The sequence below is a fragment of the Lutra lutra genome, chromosome 6 (genome assembly GCF_902655055.1).
Source record: "Lutra lutra chromosome 6, mLutLut1.2, whole genome shotgun sequence".
Lineage (NCBI taxonomy): Eukaryota > Metazoa > Chordata > Mammalia > Carnivora > Mustelidae > Lutra > Lutra lutra.
In genome coordinates, this window is record NC_062283.1 from 29,911,116 (window position 1) to 29,928,446 (window position 17,331).

The window sequence follows — 17,331 nt, forward strand, 5'->3', positions numbered from 1 at the left end:
GTTCTGGGTGATGAGCAATTGGACTTTTTATCTCCTCAGGTGGACTTTGAGGGCAGTCTTGCTGAAAATCGCTTCACAGTCCTCCCCAACATAGATCCTGACATTGATGAGAGTGAGTGTTGGGTGTGCAGCCTGTGAGCCCTGAAACACGAGCCTCACCCAGTGACAGGGTGCCATCATCAATAGGCGGCCACTACAACTGGGGATGGGTTGCTAACAGGGCAGGAGCCTTCCTTTTGATACCCACATGTCTTCCACCCTCCTAGAAAAACGAAGGCTGATGGGACTTCCCAGTTTCCTCACTGAGGTCGCCAGGAAGGAGCTAGAGAATCTGGACTCCCGTATTCCATCATGCAGTGTCATCTACATCCCTCTGGTGAGGGCAGGAGGGTGGGTGTAACCCCCAGGGATCTTTCATGGGAGATAGTAGGCTCAGGAAGGACAGACTGCTAGGTAAGAAAGCTCCTGGAGAAGCTGGAAGATGATGAACACCCGGTGGTAGCGTTAGGCCCCTGAGGGAAGCACTGCAGAATACAGGAATCTTTCTGTCCTCCAGGGAAATAAGGTGCCCGGTACTGTATTTTTTATTTTTTTTTAAAGATTTTATTTGTTGGGGAGTGCACAAGAACACAAGCAGGGGGAGCGGCAGGCAGAGAGAAGCAGGCTCCTTGCTGAGCAGGGAGCCTGACATGGGACTCGATCCCAGGACCCTGGGATCACTACCTGAGCCAAAGGCAGATGCTTAACCGGCTGAGCCACCCAGGCATCCCGGTGCTTGGTGCTTTATTCCCTGTTTTATCTCTTTACTCTCCTCAGATTGGCTTCCTTCTCTCTATTCCCCGCCTGCCTTCCATGGCAGAGGCTAGTGACTTTGAGATTGAAGGACTGGACTTCATGGTAAGACCCTTGACTTCTGTAGGGGGAGGTAAGAGAAATAAGTCAGCAGCTGAGGGAGGGCCTTACCCTATCAGCACTGCCCAATATGGAATGTCTCTTCTATAGTTCTACTTTGATCCTTGCCAGCTCTGAGATTAAAAAGGAAAAAAGTCAGGGTGGAAAAGAGATGAAAGACCTGTCCTCCGAGAACTATAAAACCTTGATGAAAGATATTGAAGGTGACACAAAGAAATGGAAAGGCATTCCATGCTCTGGAATTGGAAGAACAAATATTGTTCAAATGTCTATATTACCCAAAGCGATCTACAGATTTAATGCAGTCCCCATCAGAATACCAATAGCATTTTTCACAAAACTAAAACAAATAATCCTAAAATTGGAATGGAACATAAAAGACCCTAAATAGCCAAAGCAATCTTGAAAAAAAAATAAAACCAGAGGTAACCCAATTCCAGAGTTAAAGTTACATTACAAAGTTGTAATAATCAAAACTGTATGATATTAGCACAAAAATAGGCATATAGATCAATGGAACAGAACAGAAAGCCCAGAAATAAACCTGTGATTAAATGGTCAATTAATCTTTTTTTTTTTTTTTCAAAATTTTATTTATTGGGGCACCTGGGTGGCTCAGTCGGTTAAGGGTCCTAGGATTGAGCCCCATGTTGGGCTCCCTGCTCAGTGGGGAGTCTGCTTCTCCCTCTATCTCTGCCCCTCCTCTCCCTTTCCCCGCTTCCCAGCTCATGCTCTCTCTCCCTCTGTCTCTGAGGTAAATAAAATAAGACACCCTTGGGGCACCTGGGTGGCTCAGTGGGTTAAGCCGCTGCCTTCGGCTCAGGTCATGATCTCAGGGTCCTGGGATCGAGTCCCACATCGGGCTCTCTGCTCAGCAAGAGGCCTGCTTCCCTCTCTCTCTCTGCCTTCCTCTCCGTCTACTTGTGATCTCTCTCTGTCAAATAAATAAATAAAATCTTTAAAAAAAAATAAAAAAAAAATAAAATAAGACACCCTTGTCAATCTTTGATAAAGCAGGAAAGATTACACAATGGGGAAAAGACAGTCTCTTCAATGAATGGTGTTGGGAAAATTGGACAGCTACGTGCAACAGAATGAAACTGGGCCATTTTCTTACACCATGTACAAAAATAAACTCAAAATGGATTAAGGGCCTTTTTATGAAACCAGGACCCTGGGATCATGCCCTGAGCTGAAGGGAGAGGCTTAACCCACTGAGCCACTCAGGCGCCCAAAATTTTAGTTTTTTAACTACTTTGTAACTTACATGGTTGGTTACCAGGGTATTTGCCTCATAATAATTCCTTAAGCTATGTATTTGTTTTATACAATTTTCTGTGTATGTTTTTATTTATTTAATTTATTTATTTGACAGAGACACAGTGAGAGAGGGAACACAAGCAGGGGGAGTGGGAGACGGAGAAGCCCAATGTGGGGCTCAATCCCGGAACCCTGGGATCAATACCCGAGCCAAAGGCAGACGCTTAACCACTGAGCTACCCAGGCGCCCCATATCTCTTATATTTTTAAATAAAATTTTTTTAAAAGAATAAAAAAGTCAGGGTGGGGTGGAGGTGGTGTTAGAGAAGACGGGGACCAAGGAGACAAAGCCCATAGCTTTGAGCCCTTGTTCCCAGTTCCTGTCAGAGGAGAAGCTGCACTATCGTAGCGCTCGAACCAAGGAGCTGGACGCATTGCTGGGGGACCTGCACTGTGACATCCGGGGTGAGGAGAAGCAAAAGGCTGGAGGGGAGCGGGCAGTTTGGAGGACAGCCTACAGGCTCCTTTCCTTCTGTTCTCTCTCTCACTCTGACTCCACACCTTTTCCTCTCAATATCTTGGAAGGTCTCAGACTATATCTGGTGTCTGGGGGCTTGTCTCTTCTTCATTTTCTCCTGGAGCTGACGCCCAGCTCCTCCCTCCCCGTCCCCAGACCAGGAGACCCTGCTGATGTACCAGCTGCAGTGTCAGGTGCTGGCACGGGCCGCTGTCTTGACCCGGGTTTTGGATCTTGCCTCCCGCCTGGACGTCCTGCTGGCTCTAGCCAGTGCTGCCCGGGACTATGGCTACTCAAGGCCCCGTTACTCTCCCCAGGTCCTTGGGGTCCGAATCCAGAATGGCAGGTGAGAACAGAAGCGGGTGGAGGCATAGACACAAGGGGCCCAAAGGCCCCATCTTCTGGTGGCTTCATTCGTCTGCATTGAGAGGCCACATGTGAGGTGACTTTCTACCCACGGCAGACATCCTCTGATGGAACTCTGTGCCCGAACCTTCGTGCCCAACTCTGCAGAATGTGGTGGGGACAGAGGGAGGGTCAAAGTCATCACCGGACCCAACTCCTCAGGGAAGAGCATATACCTCAAACAGGTGAGGAGAGTCCCTGCACACTGGGCCTCTGGCATCTTCTTCATTGTCTCCATCTCCCTCCTGCCTCCAAACACAGGTCCCTGCAGCTCCTCCGAGGTGTTCTGACCTGACCTGTCACAGAAAGGCCATTGTGCACACATGTTCTCTCTACTTGAGAGAGAGCCATGCTCTAACAGATCCCTCTGTGGCCTGAAAGCCTCCCCCTACTCTGAACAGGTCCATGCTGTTCACACTCGGGAACACTGCCCACTCTCCCGCACTCTTTCCTGATTCTAAAGAGAGCTGAGGGGCTCTCTTTAAACTGTGTCCACCCCTCCTTGATCTATAATTCACCTCTCAGCCTTGCCTCACCCCCACCCTGGCCCGCACCACCAGGCTCAAGACCCTGTCTCCTCCCTATTAGGTAGGCTTGATCACATTCATGGCCCTGGTGGGCAGCTTCGTGCCAGCAGAGGAAGCCGAAATTGGGGCTGTAGACGCCATCTTCACCCGAATCCACAGCTGTGAATCCATCTCCCTGGGCCTCTCGACCTTTATGATTGACCTCAACCAGGTCAAAGGGAGCAAAGTTGCGGGGGTGGGACTGGTGGAGGGTGTTAATGGGGAAGGAACTCTATTCTTGAAAAATGATCAGAACAAGAAAACCATTCCCTCTGCTGCGTGCCTTCTATATTATGGGCAGGGAGCACCGAGTTCAGAGACTGGGAGAATCAATACTTTGAACCTTTGCTTTGCATGAGGCACTGTTGGCAATGAAAGGGTGAACAAAACCTGAGTCTTGCCATTATTATTTTTTTTTAAGATTTTTTATTTATTTATTTGACAGAGAGCGATCACAAGTAGGCAGAGAGGCAGGCAGAGGGAGAGGAAGGGAAGCAGGCTCCCTGCTGAGCAGAGAGCCCGATGCGGGACTTGATCCCAGGACCCTGAGATCACGACCTGAGCTGAAGGCAGTGGCTTAACCCACTGAGCCACCCAGGTGCCCCCCCGAGTCTTGCCATTAATGAACTTGCAGTCCAGTAGGGCTGACACACACACAAGCAGCTTTACCCACAGGCAGACTGGTCAGTTCACTGCAGGCCTTGAACGCTACTGAAACTCTCCCTTGTCCACTTGGTCCCCAGCAGGTGGCGAAAGCAGTAAACAATGCCACCAAGCAGTCTCTGGTCCTCATTGACGAATTTGGAAAGGGAACCAACACGGTGAGGAGACAAAATGAAGAGAAACCGAGGAGGGGAAAACGGAGGGGTGGGGTGCTCAGGAGAGGAATGGGGGTATGTGGGCAGGAAAGTACAAGATGGGGATGGCTAGGGCAGGTGGAGTGTATAAGGGGGTGCACCTGTGGTTCAGTACCCTCACCCCTGCCCTGTGCACAGGTGGACGGGCTCGCGCTGTTAGCTGCTGTCCTCCGACACTGGCTGGCACTTGGACCCGCGTGCCCTCACATCTTTGTGGCCACCAACTTTCTGAGCCTTGTTCAGCTCCAGTTGCTGCCCCAGGGGCCCCTTCTGCAGTATTTGGTAAGGACACCATTCTAGCCTTCTGGGGATCCCTAGGATGAACATTTACCAGAACCCAGAACAGGCTCCTCAGAACAGAGGGATCCTTCCCATTTCTCACTCTCCACAGGGATCAGCCAGGGGTTTCAGGGTGGGACGCAGACTGATTCATGTTTCACTGTCCCCTTCTATCTCTTTTAAGACCATGGAGACCTGTGAGGATGGGGACGAACTTGTCTTCTTCTATCAGGTGTGTGAAGGCATTGCCAAGTCCAGCCATGCCTCCCACACAGCTGCCCAGGCTGGGCTTCCTGACCAACTCCTTACTCGTGGCAAGGAGGTGAGATCCAAAGGTCAAACACCTCCATCAGGCCTCCCTACCATTGTCCCTACTCTTCTTAGGGGCCTGGGTTTCTGGGTCCATGGGATTTCTGATCCTAATTTCTGGTTCTCTTACCCAACTCCCCCACCTCACCCCACTTCTTGTTGCTAGGTCTCAGACTTGATCCGCAGTGGGAAACCCATCAAGCCTGTCAAAGAGTTGCTGAAGGAGAAGCAGATGGAAAAGTGAGTGTGTGGCCAGTGTCCTGGTTCTTTCCAGCATGTTCTACAGCTCTTCTTCCCCTTTTAGGGACCCAGACAGCCTCTTTGCCCTTCAAAGACCCATGATTTGTTTCTGAAATCCCTAAATTTTCCTGGTTCACTGTGCTACAGCCTCTCCCTTCTGCCTGGGGACACAGCTTTCTATTCTGCCATAAACCCTGCTGTCCTTTCTCCCCTCAGTTGCCAGACATTAGTTGATAAATTTCTGAAACTGGATTTGGAAGATCCCAGCTTGGACCTGGACCTTTTCATGAGTCAGGAAGTGCTGCCTGCTGCCACTGCCATCCTTTGAGAGCCCTTCCTTGGCCTTCCTCCACCTTCCAAGACCCCAGTGGGCTGCCACGCCCTGTTTCCTCACCTTCCTCAGACCCAGAATTCTCAGCTTTTCTGCAAATTTTGTTTCGTATTAGGAATAAAGTTTACTTCAGAGAAAGTTATTGTTTCTTTAGACCAGCTAATACAAAACAAAAGAATAAGAACAAGATGAAACACCAAGCGGAAGTCCACAAAGGGGCCTACCCTGCCTCAATAGAAACACAGGGACAACGGGGCGCCTGGCTTGTGCAGTTGGGAGTGTGCGACTCTTGATCTCAGGGTCGTGGGTTCGAATCTCACATTGGGTGTAGAGATTACTAAAAATAAACACACACAAACCCACAGTGACACTGCTGTAGGGGGACCCTGGGTTCCACCCAGGGGGAGAACCAGGTGTTTCAACAGACACTACAAAAGCAGATGAAAAGGAAGACAAAGAAGCCCAACAGAGATGGTCTTTCTCCTAAGTAGGGGCACCCTAGCCTCAGATAGACACAGCAAAAAGGGCTCTGGGAGGCTGAAAAACAAGGTAGGATGGGCACAAGGCAGGAGAGAATGGGGAGGGACCAGCCCTGGCACCCGTGGGCGTGGCTCTGCCCTTCCCACCTCCGAGCCATGGGGAGCCAGGGTCCTGGTGGACCGCCCCGGGTCCGGGCTCCCTACACGGTTCTGCTGCTGCCTCTGGGAACAAGCTGCCGAGACCCAGGGGCCCGGAGCTTTTTCCTCTGGGTGAGTATTAGTCCAGCAAGCGGTCCCAGGGACGCCCACTCCCTGGATCTGCCCTTCCATTTCCACTAAATTTTGAGGACCCGTAAGTCTTCTCCCCTGCCCTCCAGGTGCTCAGTGGTCAGTCTGGAGTCACACTCAGTGACCAGACAGGGACCCCAACCAAGGGCTGAGAGGAAGGGCCACGGCCCAGAGCCCTGCTGTGGAGCAAGTCAGCCTCTGCTTCTTGCCTTCCCAGCTGCAGAGGATGCAGGCTCTGGAGAGGGAGCAGGACGCCCTGTGGCAGGGGCTGGAGCTGCTGGAGCATGGCCAGGCCTGGTTTGAGGGCCGTCTGAGGGAGGCCCAGCACCAACAGCTGCATCTAGGGGCCCTCGGTGAGGTACGGAGCTGCTGTGCCGTGTGGGGGAGCAGGGACATGGGGGCAGAGCCTGACACCACCCTGGAAAGGCAAGAGTTAACAGGCAGGGATCATGAACTGGAAGCAGCTGATGACTGGATGCCACCAAGTGTTAGGTTGGTGTTCATTGTTGGGATTGGAGGAGGCTGGCCTGCATTCCATTCAGAGGGACATGGTCTGGATCACTCCACTGAGATGGGGGAGTGGCCTGGATTATTTCAGTGGGGCAGGACTAGACAGGGAGGATCCGTAAGGAATAAGGAAAGGGGTACTGTGCTATTTGCGGGGGGATGGAGGAACTGGATTGTTAAAGAGATGGGAGTGGAGAGTATTGGGTTTTTCTACCTGCCTTGAGGGCTACTGAGATGAGGGGATCCAGATGGAGAAGATGTATGGCCTGTGGTGACAGAAAGAGTGGCAGATGGACCGCAAGTTTTCACCACCAACTCCTCCTTTAGAATTTTCTAACAGATTTACACTCAGAGCCTCGTGGCCCCCAGTTAGCCCAGATTCAAAGGGTGAACATGTGTTTGCAGAATCTGATTCAGGAGAAGGTGAGTTTATTGTTTTTCGTTTAGATTTTTGGGAAGGTGTGGGTAGAGAGGGGACTTGGGATCAATGTTTAACAGAAAAAAAAGCAAACCCTGCCCCCTCCCCCGCCCTCCCCATATCCCCTAAATAAGGCTAGTTCCTATGCTGCCCAGGACTGGAAGGGAAGGCCAAGGAAGCAGAACTTACAGCAGCAACAGGTAAACTGTAGGAATTGGGGGGGGGGTTGTATAGGGCAGAAGCTCTGGACCCTTGCTGGGGGGGAGGGCGGTGGGCAGATGCCCACACTCTTTCTCTCCTCCAGGAGTTGCTGAGGCAGAAGGGAGGCATTCGGCCAAAAGGAGAGACCCCTCAGCTGGGCTGTCCCAAGATGCAGAAGGGCCCAACCCGTGTGTAAAGCCTTCTCTGGGTTTCCTCATTTGGTGAGGGGGAAGGCTGAGTCAGAACCCCCAGTCTCCTCATTCTGCTTCTTGACTTAACAGATAAATGGCTCCAGGTGGTGGGTCAACTGAAGTCCCAACATCTTGGTGTAAAGTTTCTTCTCTGCAACTGAAAACTTCCATTTCATCTTCTTATGCCCTCATTCTCCCTTATATGATGTGCTTAAATGATCTTTCTTTAAAATCCCACTCTAGAGAACACATGTTTATTGAAACCGTCCTTGAACTTTAAATACAAAAATAAAATAGGGGCTTCTTCAGAATTTTAAATAAGAACAATTCTATAAATAAACCCCACTCCCAAATTTAGTCTACTCTCCATATATCTTTCCTTCTACCTGAGCTTGGGAAAGCATGAATAAATAGTGGAATAACGAGATGCTATGGAGAGATAGGAAGCAATTTTCTCCAAAAAGAGGTATTTGGTTTAGTTCCCACCAGGGTTAAAGAAAGTGCACTGTGGGAAAATCTATTGTCCTCTATCCCGATCTCACTAAGAAAGAGAGGGACAAGTGCAAGAGAAGGAAAACCTCCATCCCAGCTGGGAGAGGTGGGGTCCCAAGGCTCACATTACCTTCTCACCAACGGGGCAAGATTGCAAATAGCTCTGGAGAGCCATCCCTCCATGTCACCAGGAGGCCAGGCCTAGCAGGAGCAGCACCCCTCCAACTGTGCCCCACCAGGGCTTGTCCACCCGCCCTCCCCTGGCCCTTCCCTGAGTCACCAAAGTGGAGGCTGGGCTGGTCGAGGTGAGGATGGGGCCAGATGAGTGGGCAGGGGTGGCCAGAGGGTCCTGGGGAGAAGGGGGAGAGGCTGTCAGGATGTCTGTACCCAAATTAAGCCTACTAGGGCCCTCCTCTTAGGCTGTGTGGCCTGAGATGGGAATAGGCGTGCCTCACCTGCAGGGCGGGGCCCAGCACCAGGAGCCGGAGGAAAGCGTGGGTGGGAGGCCCTGGGCTAGCCTCTCGACCTGTCACGGTCACAGTCACTGTCACCACTGAGTCTGTCATGGCTGAGTCCGGAACCTCCAAGCATAGGAATCCCCAGGCGGACTCATTCAGTTCCAGGCGAACCCTGCCAAGTGGACACAGACACCAGGCCGAGGGCTGAGCTCTGAAGAACTGAGAGTCAGCGGTCGGAGGGTCTGAGCTAAGCGCCAGCGAGCAGGCGGAGACCCAGCATCAATCGGAGGGGGCTGCTATAGGTGGGGCTTCAGGCATCAGACCCCAAGGCCAGGAACCAAAAGGTTCGCCAGAACTGAGCAGGCGGGTTCAGGGGCTGTACCTGGAGAGATTGGAGGTGAGAGGGAAGCTGGGGCTGACAGATGTCCTAAGGTCGAGATCCTGAGGACCTGAGAAGCTAGTGATGCGGAGGCTGAGTGGGACCTTGCTGCCTGGAGCCAGGAACCCTGGGGAGCCGCCCAACTGTGGAGGAGGAGGGTGGGTCACGGCAAGAGGGGCTGCTGCAGCCCTCGCCACCCACACCTTCCCCTGGCGTCTCACCTCCAGAAGGACGGGAACCACGGTGCATGGCTGGGTGGCCGCTCGGTGCAGGCCTCGCCCCTCTCCGTCCTGGCCGATCAGCTCCACAGTGAAGGGTCCCGTGGTGGACAGAAGCGCCGGTGGGAGCGAGGCGGTGAAGAGACCACGCTCCCGCGGTCCTGTGGGCTCCAGAGGCACCCGGCCCTGCTCAGCACCATCAGGGACCCCTCGAAGGACGATGTGGGAGAAGTGTGGTCGAGGGTCTCCGGGCTTGCCTCTGGAGCCTAGCCCTGTCACCTCTACCAGCAGCTGGGTCTGGAGGCCTGGGACAGGGTCGGGGACGGGTGGGGAGAACGGGGTCCGCAGGAGATACAGAGACAGGGAGAAAATAATGAATGGCTTTTGGAATAGGGGTTATTCCTGGGGAGTACAGATGGAGAAAAGGGGTTACCTCTGAGGGTTACTGTTGGGCAGGGTCAGGAAAGATTCTGGGATGCTGGAAATGTTCTAAATCTGGAACCAAGGACTGGTTACATGGTTCGTTATATGAAGTCCGCCCCGCGTGTACTTTAGTTTGGTGCCCTTCATTATACAGGTTGTAACTCAATACAAAATTAAATATATATATATAAATAATGGGGGCACTTGAATGCCTCAGTTAAGCATCTATCTGCTTGCAGCTCAGGTCATGATCCAGGGCTCCTAGGATTGAGCCCTGCATCCGGCTGCTTGCTCAGTGGGCGCCTGCTGCTCCCTCTCCCTCTGCCCCTCCCCCCAGCTCATGAGTGCAAGCGCAGGCGCGCTCGCGCTCTCTCTCTCTCTCTCTCTCATAAATGAATAAAATCTTAAAAAATAAGAATGGACAAGTTGGGGCAGGGGGACAGATATACCTGCAACTGGCTGAGTCAGGGGGTAGAGGCCAGGGTGGGGGCCATCCTCCATGGGAATCCCAAAGTAGAAGAGGAAGTCCAGAGATGTCTGAGCTGAGGAGAGCCAAGGCAATCAGAGACCTTCCGGAGAGGAATGTGACTGATAGTGCTCTCTGAGCTCTGCAGCCTTCCCTTCCCAGGAGTAGCTCCCTCCTTACCTTGCACTCTCACCCGGGGCGTGCCCTCAGCTGTGACCTGGATCTCCCAGGTCCCTGTCTGTGGCGGGTCATTCAAGGTAACTATCCAGAACTGCCCAAAGCGACGCGTGTGTCCTAGAGGCCCCTCACCTTCCTCCTGGCCCTGGGAGACCCCTGATGGGAGAGGGGGAGCAAGCGATTGGCACAGGGGACCATCCCCATCCCTTAGTATGTCACCCTTCTCCTCCATTCTTCCCTCTGCCTCAAGACACACATGGGGAAGTACCTGCAGGGTTCCTGATCCAGAAGCTGCTGACCTCCCTGTGGATCCGAACTGTGACCTTCTGGAGCAGCGAATCCACACTGAACACAAGTGGCCTCCCAGACACCACAACAGGAGGCTCCAGGGGAAGGGTAACCTTGAAGGATGGGAAGAACCACAAAACACAGGAGAAGATAAGGCAGTGAATGAGGTGGGAACTAAGACAGGAGAAGGGTGGAGACAGAAGGAAACTAAGTCACACAAGGAGAAGGGAGGCCAGTGACAGGGAGGGGGCCAGGGATGGAGTTACAGTCAGTGACAAAGTGGAGACAAGGGATTGAGGGTGAAGCCATGGCTTCTTGTCCCTCCTTAAAAGATGGTAGGATTTCCTGTGGTGGCCCTGAGGACAGACTACTGGAGGCCAAGGTTGGAGGACAGGGGACAGTACTCATAGGGAAGGAGCAATGTGGAAGGTGGGTAGTCACGGATCTCAGAGGGAGAGAAACCTCCTTTCCCACCCTTCTGACTGTAGTGGCAACACACTGGGTTAAACCATTAATCTGTGAGAAAGAGAGGCCGTCTCACCCACACCCTTAGTTCTCAGTGGAAAGCATTAGTCCCTCCCGTGCCCACACTTACTCACCAGGTCAGCCATGCTGTCCCCAACAATGGCGGCCACATCTTGAATGTGCTCGTCCTTGGTGAAGATGACCTCTCCTCCTGAGGCCAGGGCCACCGCTTCATATGGTTCAAAACGCAGAGGGGACAAGACCTCACGCCGAGCTCGGCCCTGAACCCTCGATGGGTCTTCAGTCACTAGGAACGTCACCTGTGCCCAGAAGAGAAGCCAGTACTTGAGAACTCCCCCACTGTAAACAGGGGTCTTCTGTGCCCAAGGGCTCTACAGAGCTGATGACCAGTGGCAAGTCCCTGTCTGCCCTCCGACTGCCACTGCTGGGTCTCTCAGTGACACGACCCCAAGGCCTTCACTTAGCAGTCGCCACTCCTTTGTACTTGTCACCATATGTCACCCACAGGGTGGATTGTTGGCAACTAGATCCCCAGTTTTTTAAGAGGTTTATTGGCGACAGGTTCAAATATGAATTCAGCATCAAATAAGGGATCCGAAAACATTATACTCATTGTCTGCTTTTCCCGCCCCACACCAAGGCTGGGTCAGCCACCAGAGTGTGGGGTGATGCTCGTTTGTGAAGGTGTCATCCTCAGGTCCCCCACATCCCTGGGTGGTTGACATCAGGTCCCCGTCAGCTGTGCTCACTCTGCAGCGCCGCTCTTGAGTTAGGGATTCCACCCGGCTGGTGAGCATGGCATCCTTGGGGGAGGCGTCAGTGAAGACAAAGATGTCTGAGAGCGGAGGGGTGTGCAGCAGAGCCAGCTGGCAGGGAGGGAGAGCGCTGGCATTAAACATGGTGGCAGCAGGTGAATGGGTAGAACCAGGGAGGACAGAACTGAAGGACATAGGACCCTGGAACCCGGGAGGGAAGCTAGGGGGACTGAGCTCTGAAGGTGGGGAGGGAGATGGAGGTCCCAGGAAGGCTCAAATTCCCCTGGGTGGTGGGACCTGGAAAGGGAGAAGACAGAGTGGGGGGGTAGGGAAGACCTCCAGGGCCGACAGGCACATCTCAGGCTCATCTCCACCCCCCAAAGCATGGATCTCATTGAGCTGTTGCCAGAAGCTGTCAGGGTCACTGGTTGTAAAGACAGGACCAAACCCTGGGGAGGGAGAAAGGAGGTTGAGGTGAGTGAGGAGCAGGGTCCCCTATCCCTACCCAGGAGCACCTCCCCAGTCAAGAGGCCTGCTGTCGAGGCCAGGCTCCTGGGGTGAACAAGTATTGAAATAACAATATTCCCTTATATTTATATGGGCAGGGCAAGGGCTAGTTACACTTGGGGGAAAATGGACCTCATTTCCTTCAAAAAATGTCAGCATCTCCTGTGGTCCTAAGCAGGCCTTTATCAGGTATGCGTGTAAGTATGAAAAGACCTGGGGCCTTGATTTCCTCACCAGAAAAATCAGAAAAATAACAGTACTTACTTCACAGAGTCATTCGGACTAAATGAGTTGATTTTGTAAACCTTAGAATTGTGCTTTGACCCATTATAAGTGCTAAATTCTTAATTATTCAAAACTCCAGGGCACCTGGATGGCTCAGTTGTTAAGCGTGGGCCTTTGGCTCAGGTCATGGTCCTAGGGTCCTAGGATGGAGCCCCACATCGGGCTCCCTGCTCTGTGGGGAGCCTGTTTCTCCCTTTCCAGCTCCCCCTGCTTGTGTTCCCTCTCTCACTGTGTCCCTCTCTGTCAAATAAATAAATAAAATCTTTAAAAAAAAAAAACAACCTCCATCAAATATGTGTTAACCCCCTATTAAATGCCAGCTACTGTGAGATTTATGCAGGTAGATTGGACTCAACTTCTGCCCATAGGGAATTCTCAGTCCTATGGGTATTTGGCAGTCATTTCAACCCTAGGAGATGGGCAGGATAAGACAAGTACTGACCCATTTTATGGACGATGAAACTGAGGCAAAAAAGGCTAAATGATCAGCCTAAGGATGCACAGTGACTGGTCAACCCAGGGCAGAGGTTCTGACTTCCAGTTCAGTGGGGAAAGGAAATACACTATAATTAACTGTCTCAGAGGCTTCACGGGGGCCTGCACCCACCAACCCCCGCCCTCATCCCAACATTCATCCACAGGAAATGGAGAGAATTGAGAATGGCTGATTAGCATGGACGCAGAGTCCCCTACCTAAGCACAGATCATGATTAACCTCGTATGGAAAGTGCTACCATTTTGGAAACACCAGACGTGCCCAGTTGTTTGCTATATGCACACAGGTACCAGTAAAGACTCAACCACGGGAGGTGTCACCATTTTGTTAAGGAAGTGGAGCCATACCCCTTGCCCTGGACTTTCCCTCCACTATCCTCTCCGACCACAGTTACCTGGATCGTGGAAAGGCACCAGGACGTAGTGGACGGGCTCCATGGGGCTGCCCCGCCGCTGTTCCACAATGTGGCGAGCCTGGATTTTGGCAGCATTGATCTCCTCACCCATACTGCCTGTAGTGTCCAGGACGAAGCTCAGGCTGGAGGCTGGGCTGATGTCCAGCAGTCTGGGGAGAAGGCCGGAGACACAGGGAAGAGCCTGCACATTTGTCCCCAGCCACTGACTACTCAGGTCCCCCAGGAGCACACGCCCATTGAGGAACGCGTCTCGCAGAAACCACTCACCTGGAGAAACCTCTGTCTCCCAGGCGGTTTCTCAGGAGACTGAAGGCCTGGATGGAGGCCTGAAGGGCCAGTTTTGCCGCCTGGAGGTGTAGTGTGTGGTGGGGGGAGAAGCCTGGGGATGTGCTATCCTTGTTGATGCCTCCCCGTGGGGGCTGGGAACTGCTCCGGTCAAAACGGCCCCCATGGCTACATTTCCCTGGATTGGGAAAGAGATCTGGGGGTGTGGAGGTAAACAAGCCACTGCCTCCTAAGAAAGTGAGGCCCTTTTTGACCTGGCCTGACCTCTCAGCCTTCAGCCAAGGGTCAGCAAGAAAGATGACATTTTGTGGAGGGCAAATCTAGAGTAAATCTGGAAGGGTCAGTCATCACAGTACACAGTGGATCCCCTGATCCCTCCAGTCAGTCCCCAGAAGCTGCTGTTGGGTAATGGAGAGGTCTTAGCAGCTGAGTAAGAAGCTCTTCCCCGCCAACAATCATGGCCTCCTCAGTGGGCCTCCATCCACCCACCCCATTCCCAAGGCCCTCGCCTTCTTCCAGGAAGTGAAGCCATAGGAAATGGGACGAGGGCCTACAGTTCTGAGATCCCTAGGGAGGCGGCCAGAAGAAAGGAGGGGACTTTCTCCTCTTACTTCTACCTGGTACCTGGAGGTTTGGAGGGATGAGTTCCAAAGTAGCCAGACGTGAGGAGTGTAAAGCCCAACAAATTCCCAGGGCAGCTCAACTCCTCACAATCAGAGCAGGTAGGATCATCCACTGGGAAGAGAGAACAGGGGTCTAGACCCCAAGATTCTACCACCACTGACCTTTATCCCTGTCCATCCAAACTTTGGCTTTCCTCCCAGCTTGCCAAAGCCCGTATGTACCCTTCTAGGCTTGGAGGAAAAAAAACCCCGGAGATCATCTGGTGATGAGACTGAATATATGAGACAGGGACTGTGCTAGGAAACCCAGAAGCATGGTGAGCAGTACTGCAGGGACTGAGCCCTATGTGGGCTGTGGACACAAAGCCAACTTGTAGTAGACAAGAGGCAGCTTCGGGCCATAGTTCAGGTGGAAGGAAGAGGGGGCTGTAAGGGAGAGCTCTGTATGCTCCATGCCATGTTGGGGGAGGAAGCCACATAAAAGAGAACTCAGCTGAGGTCTGCAGACCTTGGCCCTGGCTCTGTCCTCCCGTTTGACCTTGGAGAAGCTATCTAAGTGACCTGGACTTTGGCTGGGCTGGGGGGACCTCACAGGTTGTTCCCGAGAAGAAGCAATGTCACATCGTATGTGACCTGAGGATGTGACACAGGGGTTGGGTAGGCTGACAGGACTCGGCTCTGTGGGTTTCCCGCAGCACCAGGGTCATGGCTGTACCTCGTGCCAGGCTCCGGAGCTCCTGCCTCGGCCAGAGGAGGTGAGGGTGTGGTTGCTGCTGCCCCAGTTCCACCCAGTTGCTGTGACTATAGAAATCCTGGGCGCAGGGGTGCAGAAGGGGACTGTCATCACAATCTCCAGCCCTTTACCCCACTCCTTTGAGTCTCCCCATCTAGAAAGTCTCCTTTTATCAACCCCTGCAACGCCGCGGCTGCTGTCAGATGTCCCAAGTGCCCTCCACACCCTCTGCCTGTTGCCCAGAAGGGAGCTTTCCTCAAGTGAGAGTCTCCCAGTGTTTGCTCCCATCTCCCTCAGAGCCTAAAGGCCAGACCTATGGCCGCCGTGTTCTCCCCGGGCCACAATGGCCTCCTGCTGCTCCCACCGGAAGTGCTGCCAGTTCACAGCTGGGGCACTAGGGACCAGCCTCAGGGCTTTAGCAAGCAGCACCCATCCCTTCTTGAGCAGGGGGAGGTGTGACGAGGAGGCACCCTGAGGAAGCCTCTCTCTGGGGGATGGGAAGACCCAGAGCGAAGAACCCCCCTGACCGATTCAGGCTATTCTCACCTGCAAAGTGTGAAGCGCAGCCCCGAGGCGCTGGCGGGCCAGGGTGTGCTCCAGGGCCCTGGCTGCCACCAGGGCCTCCCGGAGAGCCCCCACCAGGCGCATGCGTCCCTGGCCTAGCCTCTCTGCATCGAAGTGCAGGTCAGGGTCGTTCCTGGATGTTGGCAGGAAGTCCTGGGCTGCATTGGCACGAGACACCTCACCTAAGGCTGCTCGGAACCGCCGGGAAGGAAATCCAGGTCCAAAGTAGGCAGCAAAGAGGTCGTCAGCGAGGAGGGTGCGGCCCTGGAGAGAGTAGGTTAGGGAATAGAGGTCCCTGGGAGTGGACCATTGCCCATGTTTCCTCGGATGAGGTGTGCAAGGAATTGAGTGCTGGGCCCTATGAGGGAGGGGCAATTCCGGATCTTTCTAAGGAGTGTGGACTCTTGATTTTCAGGACCGGGACCCTTGGGAACTCATTACAGGGGGTAGAGGTGGGGAGGCAAGGAGAGGATGTCCCTTCTTTTGGCAAGCAGAGCCCTCAGTGAGTAGAAGTCCCAAAGAATTGGGGAATCCAGCTGGGTTGTGACAGGACCTGAGGATGCTCACCAGGAAGTCCTTAAGCCGAAGTGGGGGCCGACCTGGGGGCGGCTGCTCCAGGAAGAGCTGTAGGGTGACGTTGAGGGCCGCCTCCTCAGTCAGGTCCTGGTGGGTGACGGAGCCGGGGGCAGCCAGGAGGCTCCAGATGTTGGGGAAGAAGGAAGCTGTGGGGGGCAGCAGCTGCAGCAGCAGCAGCAGCAGCGACAGCACCGGAGGGCTCTGGTGGGAGAGGGGCACGTCTGCAGGGAGCATGGCTGGGACATGGACCTGGAGGACAGAAGTCTCTCAAAAGTAGGAAGCAGCTGCGAGTCCAGGGCATGCCCAGCTGTCTGTCCGCCTGGGCATCTGCTTTGCCTCAAGCACCTGACAGGTCCCAACCTGGCTTCCCCACCCTCTCCTCCGTTGCCCAGATAACCCGAGGGCCTTATCAAGCTATTAGGGACATACACTTGCAGGAGAGGGGCGGAGGCTCCTCTCCTAGGACCCCCCCCCCCCACATCTAGACCTACATCTCCCTAGCCTAGCCCCCCACATATAGAACGTCTGAATCCCCTCTCTAGGCCTCTTCCCTACCTGGTTGCTGGTTCTCCGGCAGGGCCGCTGGGGCCTGGAGTCACAGGGCACTTAGGTCAGAGTTATAATTAACCTAAGCAGACATTCAGTGCAGCGGGAGGGAAGCTTGCGCAGGGGATGGGGCAGGATCGGCAGCCCCGGCCCCTCTACCCATGCCCACCCAAGGGCACAAGCAGCAGCCGGCACCAGGGCGGGCCTCCCTCAGCAGCAGCACAGAGGTGAGCAGAGAAGAGCTGGGAGGAGGGAGTGAGCAACATGACTCAGGCCTGGCTCAGCGCCAGGGACAGACCCAGACGGACACACCTCTTTGCCCACCCAGTGCCTCTGGCCTGTAGCCCTCGCATTGCTCATGCCCGCTGTGTCCGAGGGTGTAGGCACCCAGGCCCTCCG

General features: G+C 53.7%; 3 protein-coding genes across 17 annotated transcripts in view; 2 read left to right on the forward strand and 1 right to left on the reverse strand.

Annotated features, from left to right (window-relative positions):
- MSH5 (mutS homolog 5) overlaps nucleotides 1–5,814 on the forward strand; it is a 22,829-nt gene extending 17,015 nt beyond the window's left edge. For 5 of the 7 annotated variants that reach the window (XM_047734579.1, XM_047734578.1, XM_047734576.1 and 2 more), the window contains 12 exons: nucleotides 40–112; nucleotides 267–376; nucleotides 817–897; nucleotides 2,550–2,637; nucleotides 2,846–3,035; nucleotides 3,153–3,279; nucleotides 3,683–3,832; nucleotides 4,407–4,481; nucleotides 4,656–4,799; nucleotides 4,981–5,118; nucleotides 5,272–5,345; nucleotides 5,562–5,814. In XM_047734579.1, coding sequence (XP_047590535.1) covers nucleotides 40–112; nucleotides 267–376; nucleotides 817–897; nucleotides 2,550–2,637; nucleotides 2,846–3,035; nucleotides 3,153–3,279; nucleotides 3,683–3,832; nucleotides 4,407–4,481; nucleotides 4,656–4,799; nucleotides 4,981–5,118; nucleotides 5,272–5,345; nucleotides 5,562–5,673 — 1,362 coding nt within the window. In that variant the 3' untranslated portion in view covers nucleotides 5,674–5,814. The remainder of the gene's footprint in view (nucleotides 1–39; nucleotides 113–266; nucleotides 377–816; nucleotides 898–2,549; nucleotides 2,638–2,845; nucleotides 3,036–3,152; nucleotides 3,280–3,682; nucleotides 3,833–4,406; nucleotides 4,482–4,655; nucleotides 4,800–4,980; nucleotides 5,119–5,271; nucleotides 5,346–5,561) is intronic. The other 2 variants (XM_047734580.1, XM_047734581.1) reach the window with 2 other exon arrangements.
- Nucleotides 3,253–17,307, reverse strand: VWA7 (von Willebrand factor A domain containing 7). 6 transcript variants are annotated; one of them, XM_047734570.1, is made up of 17 exons: nucleotides 16,942–17,307; nucleotides 16,378–16,635; nucleotides 15,793–16,074; nucleotides 15,229–15,325; nucleotides 14,515–14,625; nucleotides 13,873–14,086; nucleotides 13,585–13,754; nucleotides 12,239–12,351; nucleotides 11,897–12,013; nucleotides 11,261–11,446; nucleotides 10,642–10,774; nucleotides 10,377–10,529; nucleotides 10,180–10,272; nucleotides 9,311–9,612; nucleotides 9,093–9,232; nucleotides 8,708–8,882; nucleotides 3,253–3,390 (listed from the first exon to the last, which is right to left on the reverse strand). In XM_047734570.1, exons 2-17 carry the CDS (start codon nucleotides 16,618–16,620, stop codon nucleotides 3,253–3,255), a joined length of 2,667 nt encoding a protein of 888 aa, XP_047590526.1. In that variant the 5' UTR covers nucleotides 16,621–16,635; nucleotides 16,942–17,307. The 6 variants fall into 6 exon arrangements, with proteins under 6 accessions (XP_047590526.1, XP_047590527.1, XP_047590525.1 ...); XM_047734571.1 differs by lacking the exon at nucleotides 3,253–3,390 and adding an exon at nucleotides 7,321–7,917; XM_047734569.1 differs by lacking the exon at nucleotides 3,253–3,390 and adding an exon at nucleotides 7,999–8,601 and having other exon boundaries at nucleotides 13,873–14,068.
- On the forward strand, nucleotides 5,883–7,782 carry SAPCD1 (suppressor APC domain containing 1). 4 transcript variants are annotated; one of them, XM_047734598.1, is made up of 5 exons: nucleotides 5,883–6,425; nucleotides 6,661–6,801; nucleotides 7,278–7,391; nucleotides 7,458–7,568; nucleotides 7,673–7,782. In XM_047734598.1, the coding sequence occupies exons 1-5, from the start codon at nucleotides 6,231–6,233 to the stop codon at nucleotides 7,763–7,765; spliced, it is 654 nt and encodes a 217-aa protein (XP_047590554.1). In that variant the 5' UTR covers nucleotides 5,883–6,230; the 3' UTR covers nucleotides 7,766–7,782. The 4 variants fall into 4 exon arrangements, with proteins under 4 accessions (XP_047590554.1, XP_047590553.1, XP_047590550.1 ...); XM_047734595.1 differs by having other exon boundaries at nucleotides 5,888–6,425; nucleotides 7,278–7,373; nucleotides 7,503–7,568; XM_047734597.1 differs by lacking the exon at nucleotides 7,458–7,568 and having other exon boundaries at nucleotides 7,278–7,373; nucleotides 7,673–7,765.
- Nucleotides 17,308–17,331: the final 24 nt, after the last annotated feature.